Raw genomic sequence first — 16,713 nt, 5'->3', positions numbered from 1 at the left:
TGTGCAACAAATTTTTCTGCTGCAAATTTTGTCTCCCGTTTCTAAAATTAATCTGCCAATGGCAAAACGTGGTAATTCGCTGCAAATCCGTGCCTGCTGAATAATTTCATCCATCAGTAAGCATCATTGGAGGGGGTGGGAAATGTTATCAGTGAGTCTGATATGGAATAGGCCCCTGAATACATGGTCAGGCCACTCTAGTTTTGCCATTTAAAAACATAACTTTATGAGATTTTATTTTTTTGTACTCACAGAGTGAGGAGGATGAAAGAGAAGAGTCCGACTTTGACAGTGCCAGCATTAACAGCTCGTCAGTCCGGTCGGATATCAGTGCTGGATTAGGAAAGAGAGGAAAAAGAGTAAAGAAAAAGAAGAAAGGTAAATGCTTTAACATTTTGATATGCGTTTCTGGTTTTGAATTGTCTTTTCTTGCTTGCCTAATTAATACTTAGTACTACTTAGAAGGAATAGATTAGTATCTTTTTGATACTTATGTTTATTGGTTACTGGAAGAGGAGGTCTGAGCCTTTTTGAGCTACAGTGGTGTGAAAAACTATTTGCCCCCTTCCTGATTTCTTATGCTTTTGCATGTTTGTCACACTTAAATGTTTCTGCTCATCAAAAACCGTTAACTATTAGTCAAAGATAACATAATTGAACACAAAATGCAGTTTTTAAATGAAGGTTTACGTTATTAAGGGAGAAAAAAAACTCCAAATCTACATGGCCCTGTGTGAAAAAGTGATTGCCCCCCTTGTTAAAAAATAACTTAACTGTGGTTTATCAATTTCAATTTTCAATTTCAATATCAATTTCTGTAGTCACCCCCAGGCCTGATTACTGCCACACCTGTTTCAATCAAGAAATCACTTAAATAGGAGCTACCTGACACAGAGAAGTAGCCCAAAAGCACCTCAAAAGCTAGACATCATGCCAAGATCCAAAGAAATTCAGGAACAAATGAGAACAAAAGTAATTGAGATCTATCAGTCTGGTAAAGGTTATAAAGCCATTTCTAAAGCTTTGGGACTCCAGCGAACCACAGTGAGAGCCATTATCCACAAATGGCAAAAACATGGAACAGTGGTGAACCTTCCCAGGAGTGGCCGGCCGACCAAAATTACCCCAAGAGCGCAGAGACAACTCATCCGAGAGGCCACAAAAGACCCCAGGACAACATCTAAAGAACTGCAGGCCTCACTTGCCTCAATTAAGGTCAGTGTTCACGACTCCACCATAATAAAGAGACTGGGCAAAAACAGCCTGCATGGCAGATTTCCAAGGCGCAAACCACTTTTAAGCAAAAAGAACATTATGGCTCGTCTCAAATTTGCTAAAAAACATCTCAATGATTGCCAAGACTTTTGGGAAAATACCTTGTGGACCGACGAGACAAAAGTTGAACTTTTTGGAAGGTGCGTGTCCTGTTACATCTGGCGTAAAACTAACACAGCATTTCAGAAAAAGAACATCATACCAACAGTAAAATATGGTGGTGGTAGTGTGATGGTCTGGGGTTGTTTTGCTGCTTCAGGACCTGGAAGGCTTGCTGTGATAGATGGAACCATGAATTCTACTGTCTACCAAAAAATCCTGAAGGAGAATGTCCGGCCATCTGTTCGTCAACTCAAGCTGAAGCGATCTTGGGTGCTGCAGCAGGGCAATGACCCAAAACACACCAGCAAATCCACCTCTGAATGGCTGAAGAAAAACAAAATGAAGACTTTGGAGTGGCCTAGTCAAAGTCCTGACCTGAATCCTATTGAGATGTTGTGGCATGACCTTAAAAAGGCGGTTCATGCTAGAAAACCCTCAAATAAAGCTGAATTACAACAATTCTGCAAAGATGAGTGGGCCAAAATTCCTCCAGAGCGCTGTAAAAGACTCGTTGCAAGTTATCGCAAACGCTTGATTGCAGTTATTGCTGCTAAGGGTGGCCCAACCAGTTATTAGGTTCAGGGGGCAATTACTTTTTCACACAGGGCCATGTAGGTTTGGATTTTTTTTCTCCCTAAATAATAAAAACCCTCATTTAAAAACTGCATTTTGTGTTTACTTGTGTTATCTTTGACTAATAGTTAAATGTGTTTGATGATCAGAAACATTTTGTGTGACAAACATGCAAAAGAATAAGAAATCAGGAAGGGGGCAAATAGTTTTTCACACCACTGTATGTGTCTAGATATTACTAGCTTAGGTTCCAAACTGTAAGAATGCTGAGGTATTTGGTTATAGGTCTGAAAGATCAGCTCTCCTTAAAGTTAAGATTTCATTTTACGCTATAAAGTTAGTAGGGGTCTTTTACTATGACTCAGGAAGCAAGTGCTAGACCAATAAGCCCCTTATTGCTCTTTTAAAAAGCTCATTTGCATCCAGTGTTGCTTCCTTGCTGCTCTCTGTGACCTATACATAGGTCCTTGTACTATGTGAAATATCTCTTATAATTTAAGGGTTTTAAAACCATTTGGAGTACAGTAAAGTGGAGTTGTATCTATTTTGTTTTGATTAAAGAAATGTACCAATTCAATATTTTTGGTTTATTTTAATAAACAGTAGAGACCAGGAATGTTGATGACATTTTTGAGGGGGTAGCTAACAACAGCCATTGGTTATTGGACAGTTTGTAATTACAATAGATACAGGTATTACTAGCTGATCTCTTAGTGAGGGCAAGCCTCTGTTTTGTAAATGGGGAAAGTTTTCTCACTGAACTCACTTCTTGGGCAAAACAGTCAATGAGGGAGGATTTGAGTCTTTCCTGTATTTATATTTTGCCTTTATATGATTTACTCCTAGTTATGCCTTAGGGGACATATACATACCCATCTGTCTACAAAAATGACAAAATACAATTTGAAATTTTACCAAAGACACAGGCAGGAAACCTTAGATTCAATAATAATAATAATTAAATGCTTTGAGGCCCTAATGAGCCTGAGAGATTAAATTATTTCTTCTTCTGTTACTGTAATTTTACAGATTTATGGTAAGGGGGTGGAATTGAACAAGCAACCTTGTTTCAGCTTATTATTATTATTATTATTATTATTATTATTATTATTATTATTATTATTATTATTATTAATAATAATAATAATAATAATAATAATAATAATAATAATAATAATAATAATAATAATAATAATAATAATTTATTATTAATTATAAATAATAATTATGCAAAATATATTGAAATGATTAGAATTGACAGGAAACATTTTAAGCACAGGTTGTACTTAGAGAGCTGTTTTCGAATATAGGGCTGCATTTCCCTTTTAAGCTGTTTTATTCTTACAGAGTTCCAACCACACGCACACACACACAGATTTTTACAATGAATTATGTTTCATTATGGGCATTGTAGAAATGCAGTTACACATGGATGCAGCTGTGGTCTCATCACTAACTTAATATAGCCAGCTCTGCACACATAGGAGAGAGAAGTGTTCATGTGCATGTATAATTAAGACAATTGTGTTTATCATTTCAATCTTAGATCATGCCGTTAATCACTGAAATTAGGAAGGAATAATGATCTTGTGGTGTGCACAAATGGTACGGCTGTAAAATGATTCATCATTTAATGAGCATTACATCTGCACTTGAATTTAGTTATAGAATTACTTAAGATACTAGCTAGAAATATGCTGCTCTTCACTTTTTATAGATATTCAGGGAGTGCTAAATAAGAAAATAAACCATATTAGAATTCAGGGGGCAGGTTTATCATTATTTAAGATTGATATATTTGTGATTCAAGGAAAAAGCTCTTTAAGTAATAATAATAATAAAGTATGCCAATGCAGGGGCCTATAGGGTTAATTGGCTTTAAACCTCTGCAGGATTAGTTCCTTTAGTTGCTGGGCTATAGTGCTAGTTATGCTGTGTGGAAAGGGGTGGCACTTCCTCTTTGGCCTCCACCTGAGGAACAGGGTGGATATTACTGGGAGCCTGGCATGTAGGCCCCAGTAAGGAAAGGCTCCAAGGATGGTCTGGCCCTTGATGAATTTGAGGATACAGGGACCCCTCTGAAAGATGTGTAGTTAGTGACAGGTTTAGCTTTGTCAGAGTACCTTCTAGGAATGTAAGAGTGGTAAGCTAGTAAAAGCAGCTTGTGCTCCAACAAGGATCGATAGCTCTTCCCTCAGGCAAGACTGGCCTGTAGTGAAGGGAACATTTATTTCTGTGGTTTTTTTGTAATCTTTATTGATGCTGTGTGAACGGAAATGCAATGCGACTGCTAGGCTTTCAGTGAAAGTCCTTTGTTAAAATCATGCTAATAAATATGAATTTATGAACTAACATTCTTGGCTCTGAATTTATTATGCATTTATAAGGAAAAACACTTACATTTTGACATATCCATGCAAACAAGCTCGAACAAACTTGCACTGGCAATTAAGAAAATAAAATCCTAATAAAATGGGAAATGCAGCATTAATTTGAATATATTAGAAGACAGCATAAAGCGCATTACTTTGGTAGTGTCAGCTCTCATTGTTTAGGCATCAGCCATTTCCTTTTTGTTGTTCAAAATAACAGGCCTCGCATTGCAATTCTGCACTACTTAGGTGGCTGAAAATTGCTTTTCCTTCCTGGAGTTTTTAAAGTATGATTGTAAGTAAAGTCCTTTTTTGGAAATTATTTTTTCATATAGTAACTGGAATGGAATTTGTGTTTCTTCACATAAGAGAAGACATGAGCACTTTATATACATATATAAGTGGGCCATTTAAAAAAAGAAAACTGCAGGACACAAAAATTTCTTTCTTTCTTTGCTTTGTTTAGGGCTAGTGGAAAAAAAACATAATTGTTATCTTTTCAAACAATAACTACATAAAATATATGTATTTGGTGTATGTTTTACAGTTAGGGAGAACAACACAAGCCCCTTTTAAGGGGGGCACAGAGATAAAAGTACAGGTATGGGATCCATTATCCAGAACTCATTATCCAGAAAACTCTGAATTATAGGAAGGCTTTCTCCCATAGACTTCATTTTAAGCAAATAATTAATATTTTTATTTATTTTTTTTACATTTTCACTTTTCTCTGTAATAATAAAATAGTACCTTGTACTTGATCCCAACTAAGATACAATGAATCATTATTGAAGGCAAAACAATCCTACTGGGTTTATTTAATGTTTAAATTATTTATTAGTAGACTTAACGTATGGAGATCCAAATTAAGGAAAGGCCCCCTTATCCGGAAAGCCCCAGGCCCTGAGCATTCTGAATAATAGGTCTCAAACCTGTACAAAGAACATATGTGTAACACTCTATTATCCTAATTCTTTTATAGTGTTGACTTTTTTGAATAATTGTACAGGTATCGGACCCCTTATCCGGAAACCCATTATCCAGAAAGATCCAAATTACGGAAAATCCATCTCCCATAGACTCCATTGTAATAAAAATAATTCTCATTTTTAAAATGGTTGCCTTTTTCTCTATAATAATAAAACTGTACCTTGTACTTGATCCCAACTGATATATAATGAATCCTTAGTGGAGCCAAAACTATCCTACTGGGTTTACGGGTTTAATTACTGTTGAAATATTTTTTTTAGTAGACTAAAATTCGATCCCCTAATCCGGAGACCCCGAGGATTCTGGGTAACAGGTCCCATACCTGTACTGTGTCTTTGAAGTAGTTCATTTGGGAAGACATCATTCTATAATTAAATAAAACTAAATTAATTAACTAGTAAAATGTATTTTTGTAAATAAAAACAGGAGTATGAAAGAAAAAGGAACCAAAAGACACAGAACAGGTTGTAGTTTTAGGGGATGCTGAGACCTTTTGTCTAACAAACTGGAGGGGTGCAAGCTGAACAAATGTATCTCTACTTCTTACATTTAATAAAGCAGAGATTGGATTGAAGCCAATGCCAGCAAAACCTTACTGGGTATAATCAATGCTTTTTTAAGGCTTCAGGAACAAGAAATGAAACCCAGTCATATGCCAGCTACTTAGGTTAAGGTATTGTAGGGGCGATTTGAAAAGCACCATCAAATAAGAGCAGAGCATCTATCTTATTGTCAAACCTCAATTTACTATAATGAGCACTGGTACAGCAGTGAAATTGATTTTGCATTAAAATGACCATTCACCTTATGCTTATATTGTACTGCTGCATTAGTAGCATCTACACTATCAAATGTTTTTGGCAAGAAGCAGCTTTGAAGGTAACAGTTTGACATTTATTTATTTAAAAGGGTAGACATTTACCTTGAAATGCACACATACAGACTGACACGCACATAAAGTGCAGATACTTTGGTCAGATTTGCCAAAATTCATAAGTTTGTTTTTCAGACTGTGGGAGAAAATGCAGACAAATAAGGAGAAGACAAAAGTGCCTTCTGTTCACTGAATAAAGAATGTCCCATATTTGATTCAGTTTAAGCTTTATGCAGGTTAGGGTATGATAGGGGTATGATAGGCAATTCATTCTTTCCAACAGTACAATTCTGTGTGCAGGAAGCCAAACTAGGAAAAAATTGGCAAAAGAATACAGATCTCATTCTACTGCCATAAATTATGTAATGGTACAAAATATTTGAGCTTTGTCCACCCCCCCCCCCAAAAAAATGGTATATGGAAGGGTATCTTTTGGTTTTGTCCTCAGGGTACCATATGTGTTTCTAGCAGTTTGGAACTAAAAACCGTTTTCTTCCATTTTGTTGCAGCAAACTCCAAAGCAAATTTAAATTTTCCTCTAATTTGACGACGCTGAGTCTTGTCATAATGTTGGGAAGTTATTATTCTTTTACTGCTTTTTGTCCTGATCCATCTGCCTTCAATTATCAAATTAGCAAATCTAATCAAACATAAAAGCACTGTCATTAAAGTCGGTGAAAAGCAATTTACATACTCTCGAAATGTTAAGTGCTGCGTTACCTTGTGCGGCTGATGTTAATGTCGTGTTAATGCATTAAAATCAAGGCAGATGATAGAGCTACAAATGGAATGAGAACATGATATTGTTTTTTATTTATCTTGTAGTTGAAGAAGGTGACGGTTATGAGACAGACCATCAGGATTACTGCGAAGTTTGTCAGCAGGGAGGGGAAATCATATTATGTGACACATGCCCCCGTGCCTATCACCTTGTCTGCCTGGATCCTGAATTGGAGAAGGCCCCAGAGGGCAAGTGGAGCTGTCCACACTGTGTAAGTCTTTCCTTTTTTTCTGAAACGATTAGGGATTATTTGGAATGTACAGAACAGGTACTTGGTATTACTGCTGTCAGCTTCAGGTTTCTATAGATTTATTTGCTTTGTTTTACTGAGATTTTCTTCTGCTTGTATGATGCACTACATACCTTTTCCACTTATTCTGCAGTGCAGTAATATTGTTCTATCATTCTGCCCGATGAAATAGAGATATGAACATAGCAGTCTTAAGGCACCTTAAAAAGTAAACAAAAGGAATGAAAACATAGGAACTCATTAACTTATTTATAGAATAAATGTAAATGTGGGATTTATATCTGCAAACTTAGTTCCAGGAAGCACCAGACTATAAATTAAGTTAGTATTCTATTTAAAGGGGTGGTTCACCCCTAAATTAACGTTTTTAATTGCTAGGGAAAATAAGATCCTAGCAACCAGATAGTCGCTAAAATGCCAAACTAAAAGCTAAATAACTTAAAACACACAAAAAAAAATTGAAGACCAGTTGCAAACAATCTCAGAATCTCGGCATCATACTAAAAGTTAATTTAAAGGTGAACTACCCTTTTAAGCAAACAATTATTCATTTTGGATTTATTTGCTTGTTCTCTGAATTATTAAAGGGAGATCTAAAGGCAAAAAATGCTAATCACTCAGTGCCTTCACTGTTTCCAAATTCATACAGAAAATGGATTTTAAAGCTGTGTAAATTAAAAGGCAAATTTTGCTGTCTGAAAGCCAGATTTTATGCCACTATTTTACATAAGTTCCAGCAGAAGAAAAAACACATAAAAAAATACACCTTTTTTTAATGCGGCAAAGCCTGTCGATGTATGGCGAATTTTGTCCCTGTTTTTTTACACAGCATAATAAATAGGCCCCTTAGTGTTAACAAAGCTAGCATAAATCCTTATGATAGATATTATTATTAATATCGTTGATTATAATCAAACATAAAAACATACTGACGTAAATTGCTGTTGGCCCTTGAATAGGAAAAAGAAGGCATTCAGTGGGAACCAAAGGAAGATGATGAGGATGAAGAAGATGGGGCAGAAGAAGAGGAAGAAGAGGAAGATGACCACATGGAGTTTTGTCGTGTTTGTAAAGATGGGGGCGAACTTCTGTGCTGTGACACTTGTCCTTCTTCTTATCATTTGCACTGTCTTAACCCACCATTGCCTGAAATACCAAATGGTGAATGGCTGTGCCCTCGTTGTACGGTAAGACCTCATGAACTCAGTTTTGGATAAAGAATCATTTATGTTTTTCTGACATTTGTGAAAGGAAGCAAATAATAGCACATGTGTATGGGGTTTGTAAGATATGCTTCCTTGCATTTTGCAAAGGATAGCATGGGCTCTGCCCTAAAATATCATCTAGACAGACTGTCTGCCATAGTAAATACATTTGAGGTACAATGAGGACATTTGATGTTATTAGGAATTATTTTGCTGTGTTTAGTAAAGTGGAAAGGAAAGTGAGTCAACTGTATATTTGTGAAGACTAATATACAAACGTTTCTGTAAAAACATGCAATAAAATGGATGAAAGTTGTAAATCTGTAGCTTTAAGCTGATATTAACCTGTGCTATAACATCTAACAGGTTGCAGTGTATATGGGACAGAATATCTACAGCAAAACAGTGATGAACATTCAATCTCAAGTTTATGGGTTTGATTTTATCAGTAGGATAAAGAGTTATACACACTTTGATGAGCTGAACAGAAAGTAGGATGTTGGTAGTATATTGTGTTATATTAAAAGATAAGGATTGCATCTGAAGACAATTGTTGATCTTAGAATTATGGCTTGAGCTTAGAATATTTGCCATTGCTTGAAAAGCCAGGCAGACAAAAAAACAAGAGGCCATGGCTGTCATGGCTATGTCAGGGTGTCAAATCCATAGGGCAGGTAATGAGATAAGATGTGTGGTTAGTTTGCCCTCAGTAACTATAACAATATTTGTGTATTTTTAGTCATTCTAACTAAATGAATTGCAGTTGCAATAACAATTGTTATGATATAGCAGTTATGGTAATAGTGTTTTGACTGATAATGTTTTGGTACTGCTCATTTACATTAATAAGAACTATTTATTCAGAACTGGAGCCATACAAAGACACATCCTTAACATTTTCCATTTTTACTGAACTATACATGTTGGTTCATGTTGAATGTTTAGCAAATAAACTTTTCTTGGATAAGTGCAACGACATTGTGAAGGGCATTACTTAATTTAATTACCACTAATATAAATATAGATAAAATGGGCACTGTTCATTGAGAAAGAAGGGACTACACAGTGAGAGGAGCAGTTCAAAGCTATGGGAAGTATAGTGGTGAGTGAGTAAAAAGGCTGGAAATGGCGCAGAATAAAGGTGAGTTGGTAGTAAAACAAGGTGAGGGAAAGGTGGTGGCATGGAAAGAAGGAAGAACAGGTAGAAGAGATTTCACTTGGAAAAGATAAGGCTGATGCCACACGCGGCGTAGCGCTACTTGTGCCTGCACCCGAATGAATGGGATATGCTCGGGTGCAGGCACATGTAGCCGATATACGCATGAAAACGCAAGAGAATTCAAAATCTCGCGTTTTCTTGCGTATATCGGCTACATGTGTCTGCACCCGAGCGTATTCCATTCATTCGGGTGCAGGCACAAGTAGGAGGCGTAGGGCTGAATTTTCGGCAAGCGTTTATCCGCTTGCCGAAAATTTCAGCCCTATGCCTTGTGTGGCATCAGCCTAAACGTTGAGAGAGATTTCACTAGAAATAGCATGGTAATGCATAATGCATGTAATGGCATACATCCCAACTGTCCCGATTTTCGCGGGACAGTCCCTCTTTTGACAGCTCAACCCGCAGTCCCGGATTCTTACTTAAAAGTCCCTCATTTCCCTTTGATCTCCTGCATTGAAGCTAAAAAAGATACAAATTTAATTAAAAGTAGTTTTTGGGCAGAGAGCCTGCACTTAGATACATTGTTTCTCGCTTTTAATTAAATAAGTGGCTTTTGGCAGAGAGCCCAGAAAGTTAAAAATCCCCCCTGCACTGAGATACAATTGTAACTAATAAGCTAAACAGAAATGTGTCCAAACTTTCAATAACCTGCCAAATTTAGTCAAATGGGAGTGGTATTTAGGAGGTGTGGTTGCAAAATGGACGTGGTCAAAAAAAGTCCGCGCTGTGCTCAGCATTTATTTTTGTCCCGCTTTCAAAATGTTGGGAGGTATGTAATGGTTGAAAAGAAAAATTAATGCTGAATTGATGTAAAGACAAAACTTAAAGAAGCAGCAGAACAATTAGAGGGGAACTGAGGTTTGTGGCAGTGGTATTGCACCAAGGTTTTACAGATATTAAACAACAGTTATGAACGTTTTTATAACTTTTCCTTTATTTTTTTGTGTGTTTTTTCATAAATTACAAGTGAATGTTACTTCAATGTATGATAAAGGCATTGAAACATTTGTTTTCATTTTATCTTTAGTGTCCACCTTTGAAAGGAAAAGTTCAACGAATCCTGCACTGGGTATGGAGAGAACCTCCCCCTCCATCAGGGTTTCCCGTCGATATAGATCCCCTTATGCCACCTCCAAAGCCTGTGGAGGGCATTCCAGAAAGAGAATTTTTTGTCAAATGGGCAGGGCTGTCCTACTGGCACTGCTCCTGGGCTAAGGAATTGCAGGTGATGTTTAAAGAAACTACCAGTTATAACATTGATCATAGAAATGCTTTTTTAAATCATGAATAATAAAATCCATTTAAATACAGTTGATTTTAATCATCTGATTGCCATTGCTTGACCTGCTTAATGCTATCATTATTAAAATCCTATGGTCAAGAGGCAAATCTAAGGATGAGAGGCATGGGAACATGTTGCCTTTTCACCTCCATATTAAATGTGTTGTTTTTATTATTTATCCTTACAGCTAGAGCTATATCATACAGTCATGTTTCGAAACTACCAAAGAAAAAATGATATGGATGACCCACCTCCATATGACTATGGGTCTGGGGATGAAGAAGGCAAAAGTGAAAAACGGAGAAACAAAGACCCGCTGTATGCAAAGATGGAAGAAAAGTTTTACAGATATGGCATAAAACCAGAATGGATGATGATACACCGAATAATGAATCACAGGTAGGGGGCCACAAAGCCCAAAATGTGTGTGTGTATGTATAACTTTATTTATAAAGCACCACAAGGATATGCAGCGCCGTACAAAGTGTAATATATATATATATATATATAAAACAAGAAGAGTGGAGCACACCCTATTGAGGCACAAATGCCCTGGGTGCTGGCAAAATACGGAAATACACGAACAGAGAGCCACACACACAGGGACTTAGCAATTAGTGAAAAAAGTTTTAATGAAAAAAATTCAACGTTTCGAGCACTAACTGTACTCTTCTTCAGGGACAGGGTTTGTCCCTGAAGAAGAGTACAGTTAGTGCTCGAAACTTTGGATTTTTTTCATTAAAACTTTTTTCACTAATTGCTAAGTCCCTGTGTGTGCGGCTCTCTGTTCTTATATATATATATATATATATATATATATATATATACAGGTATGGGATCCCTTATCCGGAAACCCATTATCCAGAAAGCTCTGAATTACGGAAAGCCTGTCTCCCATAGACTCCATTTTAATCAAATAATTCAGAATTTTAAAACGGTTTTTCTTTTTCTCTGTAGTAATAAAACAGTACCTTATAATTGATCACAACTAAGATATAAATAATCCTTATTGGATGCAAAACTATCCTATTGAGTTTAATTAATGTTTAATTGATTTTTTAGTAGACTAAAGGTGTGGAGATCCAAATTACGGAAAGACCCCTTATCCGGAATACCCTTGGTCCCGAGCATTCTGGATAATGGGTCCTATACCTGTATATATATATATATATACATACACAGAGCAACATAACTAAGGGAGCTGTTATGTGCATAGGTTGTAATGGTGAGAAGTGGAGTGTTGGCTCAGGTAGACAGAACCTGTTATAGCTTACAGTTCCCAGATGCTGTATAGAGTAATAGTTTGATTTTTTCCTAGTATTTTTAATAGGAGTGGGTATTCACTGTAAAAACGTAATACCTATATGAAGATTATCAGAATCCTTATCTTAGATGACAAATTTGTGCGTGTTGAATAAACTGTACAAGCCCTGTGGCTGGCAGTAACACAGAGTTAGACATCAATGACACTCTATATATAAATAAAACACAGCACTAATAAAATATTAACATTCTAAGAGCAGACTCTGGTCTTAAGAGTAGAGGTTGGCATGCACAGCACAGCACATAAAGAGACTTAATAGATGGTAGATTCTGGAATTGTGTTTGTGTGTGTGTAAAGGTAATAAAGGCTAATGCATTCAGCTGTAGCAGACATTTATTCTAAAGAACTAATGAGCTAAGATCATCTCTAGATTAATGCTTCCCAGATAGCTATAGTCCAAAATTGTGCAAAATCCCACTGGTGATTACTACAGGTATATCAAATTATATAGAGCTGGACATATTTTTAAAAGGAAAAAAAAATTGCCTAATAAAAGAAACCAAAACTCTTAGCAACTTTGCAATATAAAGTCATTACATTTTTGTAATGGTGGTTGAGGTATTTGTATATATAACTGCTATTAAAAGCAGTGTTTGCATGTCCTTTCTATTTTCTGCCCTGGTGGTTCTGAATCTTGAAACAATGTAATACAAACCAGTAGATTGACAGACCTGTCTTGATGGAGGAGACTGACCTTTGCAACATTGTTTAAAAAGTAACAACCAGGAGTTCTGCAAATGTTTCTTTCTATAGCAACTACATTTACAAATAACTTTCAAAGCACTTAACATTTTTAATAATATTGGAAAGTTGCTTAGAATTATGTCTTCTTTCATTAGGCAAAAAATAATTTTTGGAGTTGTCATGGCCTTTAAAGAGTGTTTCTGAGCATATGTTTTTTTAAAATAAAGGGTGTTTAATTGTGAAGCATTGCAAGAAAACAGTTGCACTGAAAATGTATGTGGCAGGGTTTCTTTAGTATGTAAACAACATAGATACTGGCACAAATCGTGCCAGTATCTATGTTATTTAAATTCGGATTGGAGGGTGCCGTTCCCTCTTGATACTGTGTACCAGGTGAAAGTTTTTTTGGAGGAGCCTGGGTGTGCTGGTGAGTTTTTCTTTATCCACATTTCTTTAGTATGTGCCATCAGTATCCCTCCAATATCCAAAGTATATGCCCTTGTGAGACTGTGAGCGCAGTTGGTATTTGATCACTTAACTTGGTTAGCACTTAATGTAATGGAGTTTTCAAATTACCATTTTGTTATGTTGATTACTAAACAGAGATTTAATCTTATATTAAATTCCATGTGTGCATTATGTAACGCATGTATGTAACGAATGCTTTCCTTACGGAGGCTGTGCGTCATGGCTTAGTTGTAGATAAAGAATTCTAGACCAGATTCTTTGCATTTATGTTGTTGTCTAATTATTATGTCTAATAATCTAAAGATAGGTGCTACATATTTATACTTTATAGTTTGATGTGTCTGTGGAATAGAAATACATACCAGCTTATTTTTGGTTGTTCTAAAGAACCTGCTGCAGGGTTTTACTTGAGCCGTAATTTCCATAGCAACTCCCATTTCCAGTAAATTGATGTTGTGACTAGTACGAGCTGAGTAATATAAGAAAATGTTTTTGCTTTGTTTCTTATATTAAGTACTGTAATTGGAGAGATATTATGCCCATTATCAAAATCAAAGTGCCAAGACATCAATTAAGTATTTGCAACACCGTAATTTTATCTGTATCAGTCCATTGTGGGAACACATCAGAAGAAAAAAATCTAAATATAGGTACACAATGTTCAGCAGCAGAATGAAACTTACCTGACCATTTATTCTTCAGATATCTGAAAGCTTAGACTTTATGTGTAATTTGGAGCTCAGAGGTTGTGCAACACTTTTGTCAACTTTGTCATTCATTATTTTATACTAATTAACCTTTTTTCAAGGTCTACCATTCCCAAAGTTCTGTCTTCTCAACTTTCTGTTTCCCTTGTTCCCCTGGCTACTCCTTGTTTATCCCTTCGCTGCTTCCTTCTTTGTTCAATACCAAGCTGTTTTCTGAAATACAGAACCTTTCTGAAGTACAATACATTTAGTTGCTTATGCCACACAGGGCCGCTGCTCCCTATAAGCAGAGTACTCAGTCTGCATAGGGCACCAACTCCCAGGGGGGCACCATCCCAGCTGCTCAAAAAATCATTTTTATATATTATAACATACCCCCCCCGCCAGTTTTATAGCGCATCCCGCTGTCCCGGATAGTTCAATCAATCTATGGGGGCTATTGGGGGCACTTACTATGGGGGCATTGTTTATGGCAGGCTATTGGGGGCACTTACTATGGGGGCATTGTCTATGGGGGCATTGTCTATGGGGGATATTGGGGGCACTGTGTGTGGGGCCCCTATAGTAGGTGTTTTTTTATTTTTTTTATTTTTACTTCCGTAATATTTGGGGGAGGGGGCACAAAAGTAAATTTCTGCTTAGGGCACCCATTTGGCCAGCAGCGGCCCTGATGCCACAAAGTCACTGCTTAGTTGGTTAGAATGCCTTGGAAACATTCATAAATGTAAACCCTCAAAACAAGCCAATGTAAAATTGCTCAGAGCTGAATTTATATGAATTCTTTTTTTCTAGTTTTCAAGATATTAACCATTTTTACACTACTAATGTAATGAAAATTAAACAACAGCAGGACTATCTACTGGTCAGTTTGCCGACTGTCCTGAGCAAATTGTGTTTTATGGACCATACAAGTGTTCAAGTCATATGAGCTGGGACCTAGTGGTGGAAGAAGTTGTTATGAACAACTAGGTATAGAAAGAGCGTTGGCCTTTCACCCTCGAAAACTCCGAAGTACAGGCCAAGTATACAGATGTCAAAAAACGTCTAATACATTTCATACCAACACAGCACTTAAGGCTCTTAGTGGAAGAAAAACACCTTAAAAACAATGCTGGACTTACCACTCTCAACAACTCCAACGTACAGGCCAAGTATAAAAAAATAACACGTATTTAGAAAGGTCTAACATGTTTCATGCCTATATGGCATCTTATTGTAGGCTCTTAGTGGGAGCAGAACACTATAGAAACAATACTGGACTTGCACTCTCAAAAACTCCAATGTACAGGCCAAGAATACAAAAATAACATGTCTACTGAAAGGCCTAATGCCTTTCGTGCCTACATGGCACTTCATTATAGGCCCTTAGCAGGAGCAGAACCCCATGTGAACAATGCTGCTCTTGCAATCTCAGAAACTCCAAGGTACAGGCCAAGTACAAAAAAATAACCTGTCTACAGAAAGGCCTACTGCTTTTTGTGCCTTCATGGCAATTAATCATAGGCTCTTAACCTATAGTTAAGTTCCATGTAGGCATGTATTGTGTTAGGCCTTTCTGTAGGCATTTTATTTTTTTATACTTGGTCTGTGTCTTAGAGTTTTTAAAAACTGCAATTTAGTTTCTACAGTGTTCTGTTCTCCTTGACACCCAAACCCAACGTTTTTATATCGGTGAGCTTTACTGATACAGGTATGGGACCCCTTATCTGGAAACTCGTTATCCAGAAAGCTCCGAATTACGGAAAGCCCCTCTCCCATAGACTTTATTTTAATCAAATAATTCAGAATTTTAAAACTGATTTCCTTTTTCTCTGTAATAATTAAACAGTACCTTGTAATTGATCGAACCCAACTAAGATATAATTAATCCTTATTGGATACAAAACAATCCTTTTGGGGTTCATTAATGTTTTATTGATTTTTTAGCAGACTTAAGGTATGGAGATCCAAATTACAGAAAGACCCCTTATCTGGAATACCCTTGGTGCTGAGTATTCTGGGTAATGGGTCCTATACCTGTATGTAGACTTGGAATTCCTATTTGTATGCATTGTTGGGTTGATGCTGAATATGGTGCTTTGCTGAGATTTCTCTTCTTTCTTTTTCTTCAGTACAGTTATTCATATCCATTTTAATTAAATCTTAAAATAGAAAGAATCTGCATGCACATTTTATTGCTGCTATAGTTAAGGCAGGCCTTTAATAAATAATAGAGCTACATCTGTTTTTTACAGTAAGTATGTTGCATAGTTTTGTGTCCTTGCAATTTGCCTTACGATTTGAAAGTTAAGTATAAAACATCTAAATAATATAATTACAGTGCTAGATTTTCAGTGCTTTTTTAATTACAATAAAAGTAAAGTTTATTTATGCCTTGTTTTCCTTTGATATAGCCAGTTGATTTATGATGGCCCATTTAAAAGTAGTATAACAGAATGTATGAGATCATTTCATCTCGTAATGCAGTATTTGGCTCGGCTTCCTGTTGTGCACACTCAGTGATTTCTCAAACTTATTAACCCTGTGTGCTGTATCGTAAGGGGGTTATTTTTACATTGCTTATGTAATGGCACTATTGGGTTTGGGTGAGCAACAGTGACTGAGCTA

At 36.5% G+C, this 16,713-nt stretch overlaps 1 protein-coding gene across 3 annotated transcripts in view; it reads left to right on the top strand.

Annotated features, from left to right (window-relative positions):
• chd5 (chromodomain helicase DNA binding protein 5) overlaps nt 1–16,713 on the top strand; it is a 147,184-nt gene that overhangs the window by 64,867 nt on the left and 65,604 nt on the right. For all 3 annotated transcript variants that reach the window (XM_031905733.1, XM_031905732.1, XM_031905734.1), the window contains exons 7-11: nt 255–378; nt 7,012–7,178; nt 8,177–8,404; nt 10,669–10,866; nt 11,111–11,322. In XM_031905733.1, coding sequence (XP_031761593.1) covers nt 255–378; nt 7,012–7,178; nt 8,177–8,404; nt 10,669–10,866; nt 11,111–11,322 — 929 coding nt within the window. The remainder of the gene's footprint in view (nt 1–254; nt 379–7,011; nt 7,179–8,176; nt 8,405–10,668; nt 10,867–11,110; nt 11,323–16,713) is intronic.

This window comes from Xenopus tropicalis, chromosome 7 (genome assembly GCF_000004195.4).
Source record: "Xenopus tropicalis strain Nigerian chromosome 7, UCB_Xtro_10.0, whole genome shotgun sequence".
Classification (NCBI taxonomy): domain Eukaryota; kingdom Metazoa; phylum Chordata; class Amphibia; order Anura; family Pipidae; genus Xenopus; species Xenopus tropicalis.
The sequence above is the reverse complement of the archived record's forward strand: the minus strand, read 5'-3'. Positions and strand labels throughout refer to the sequence as shown.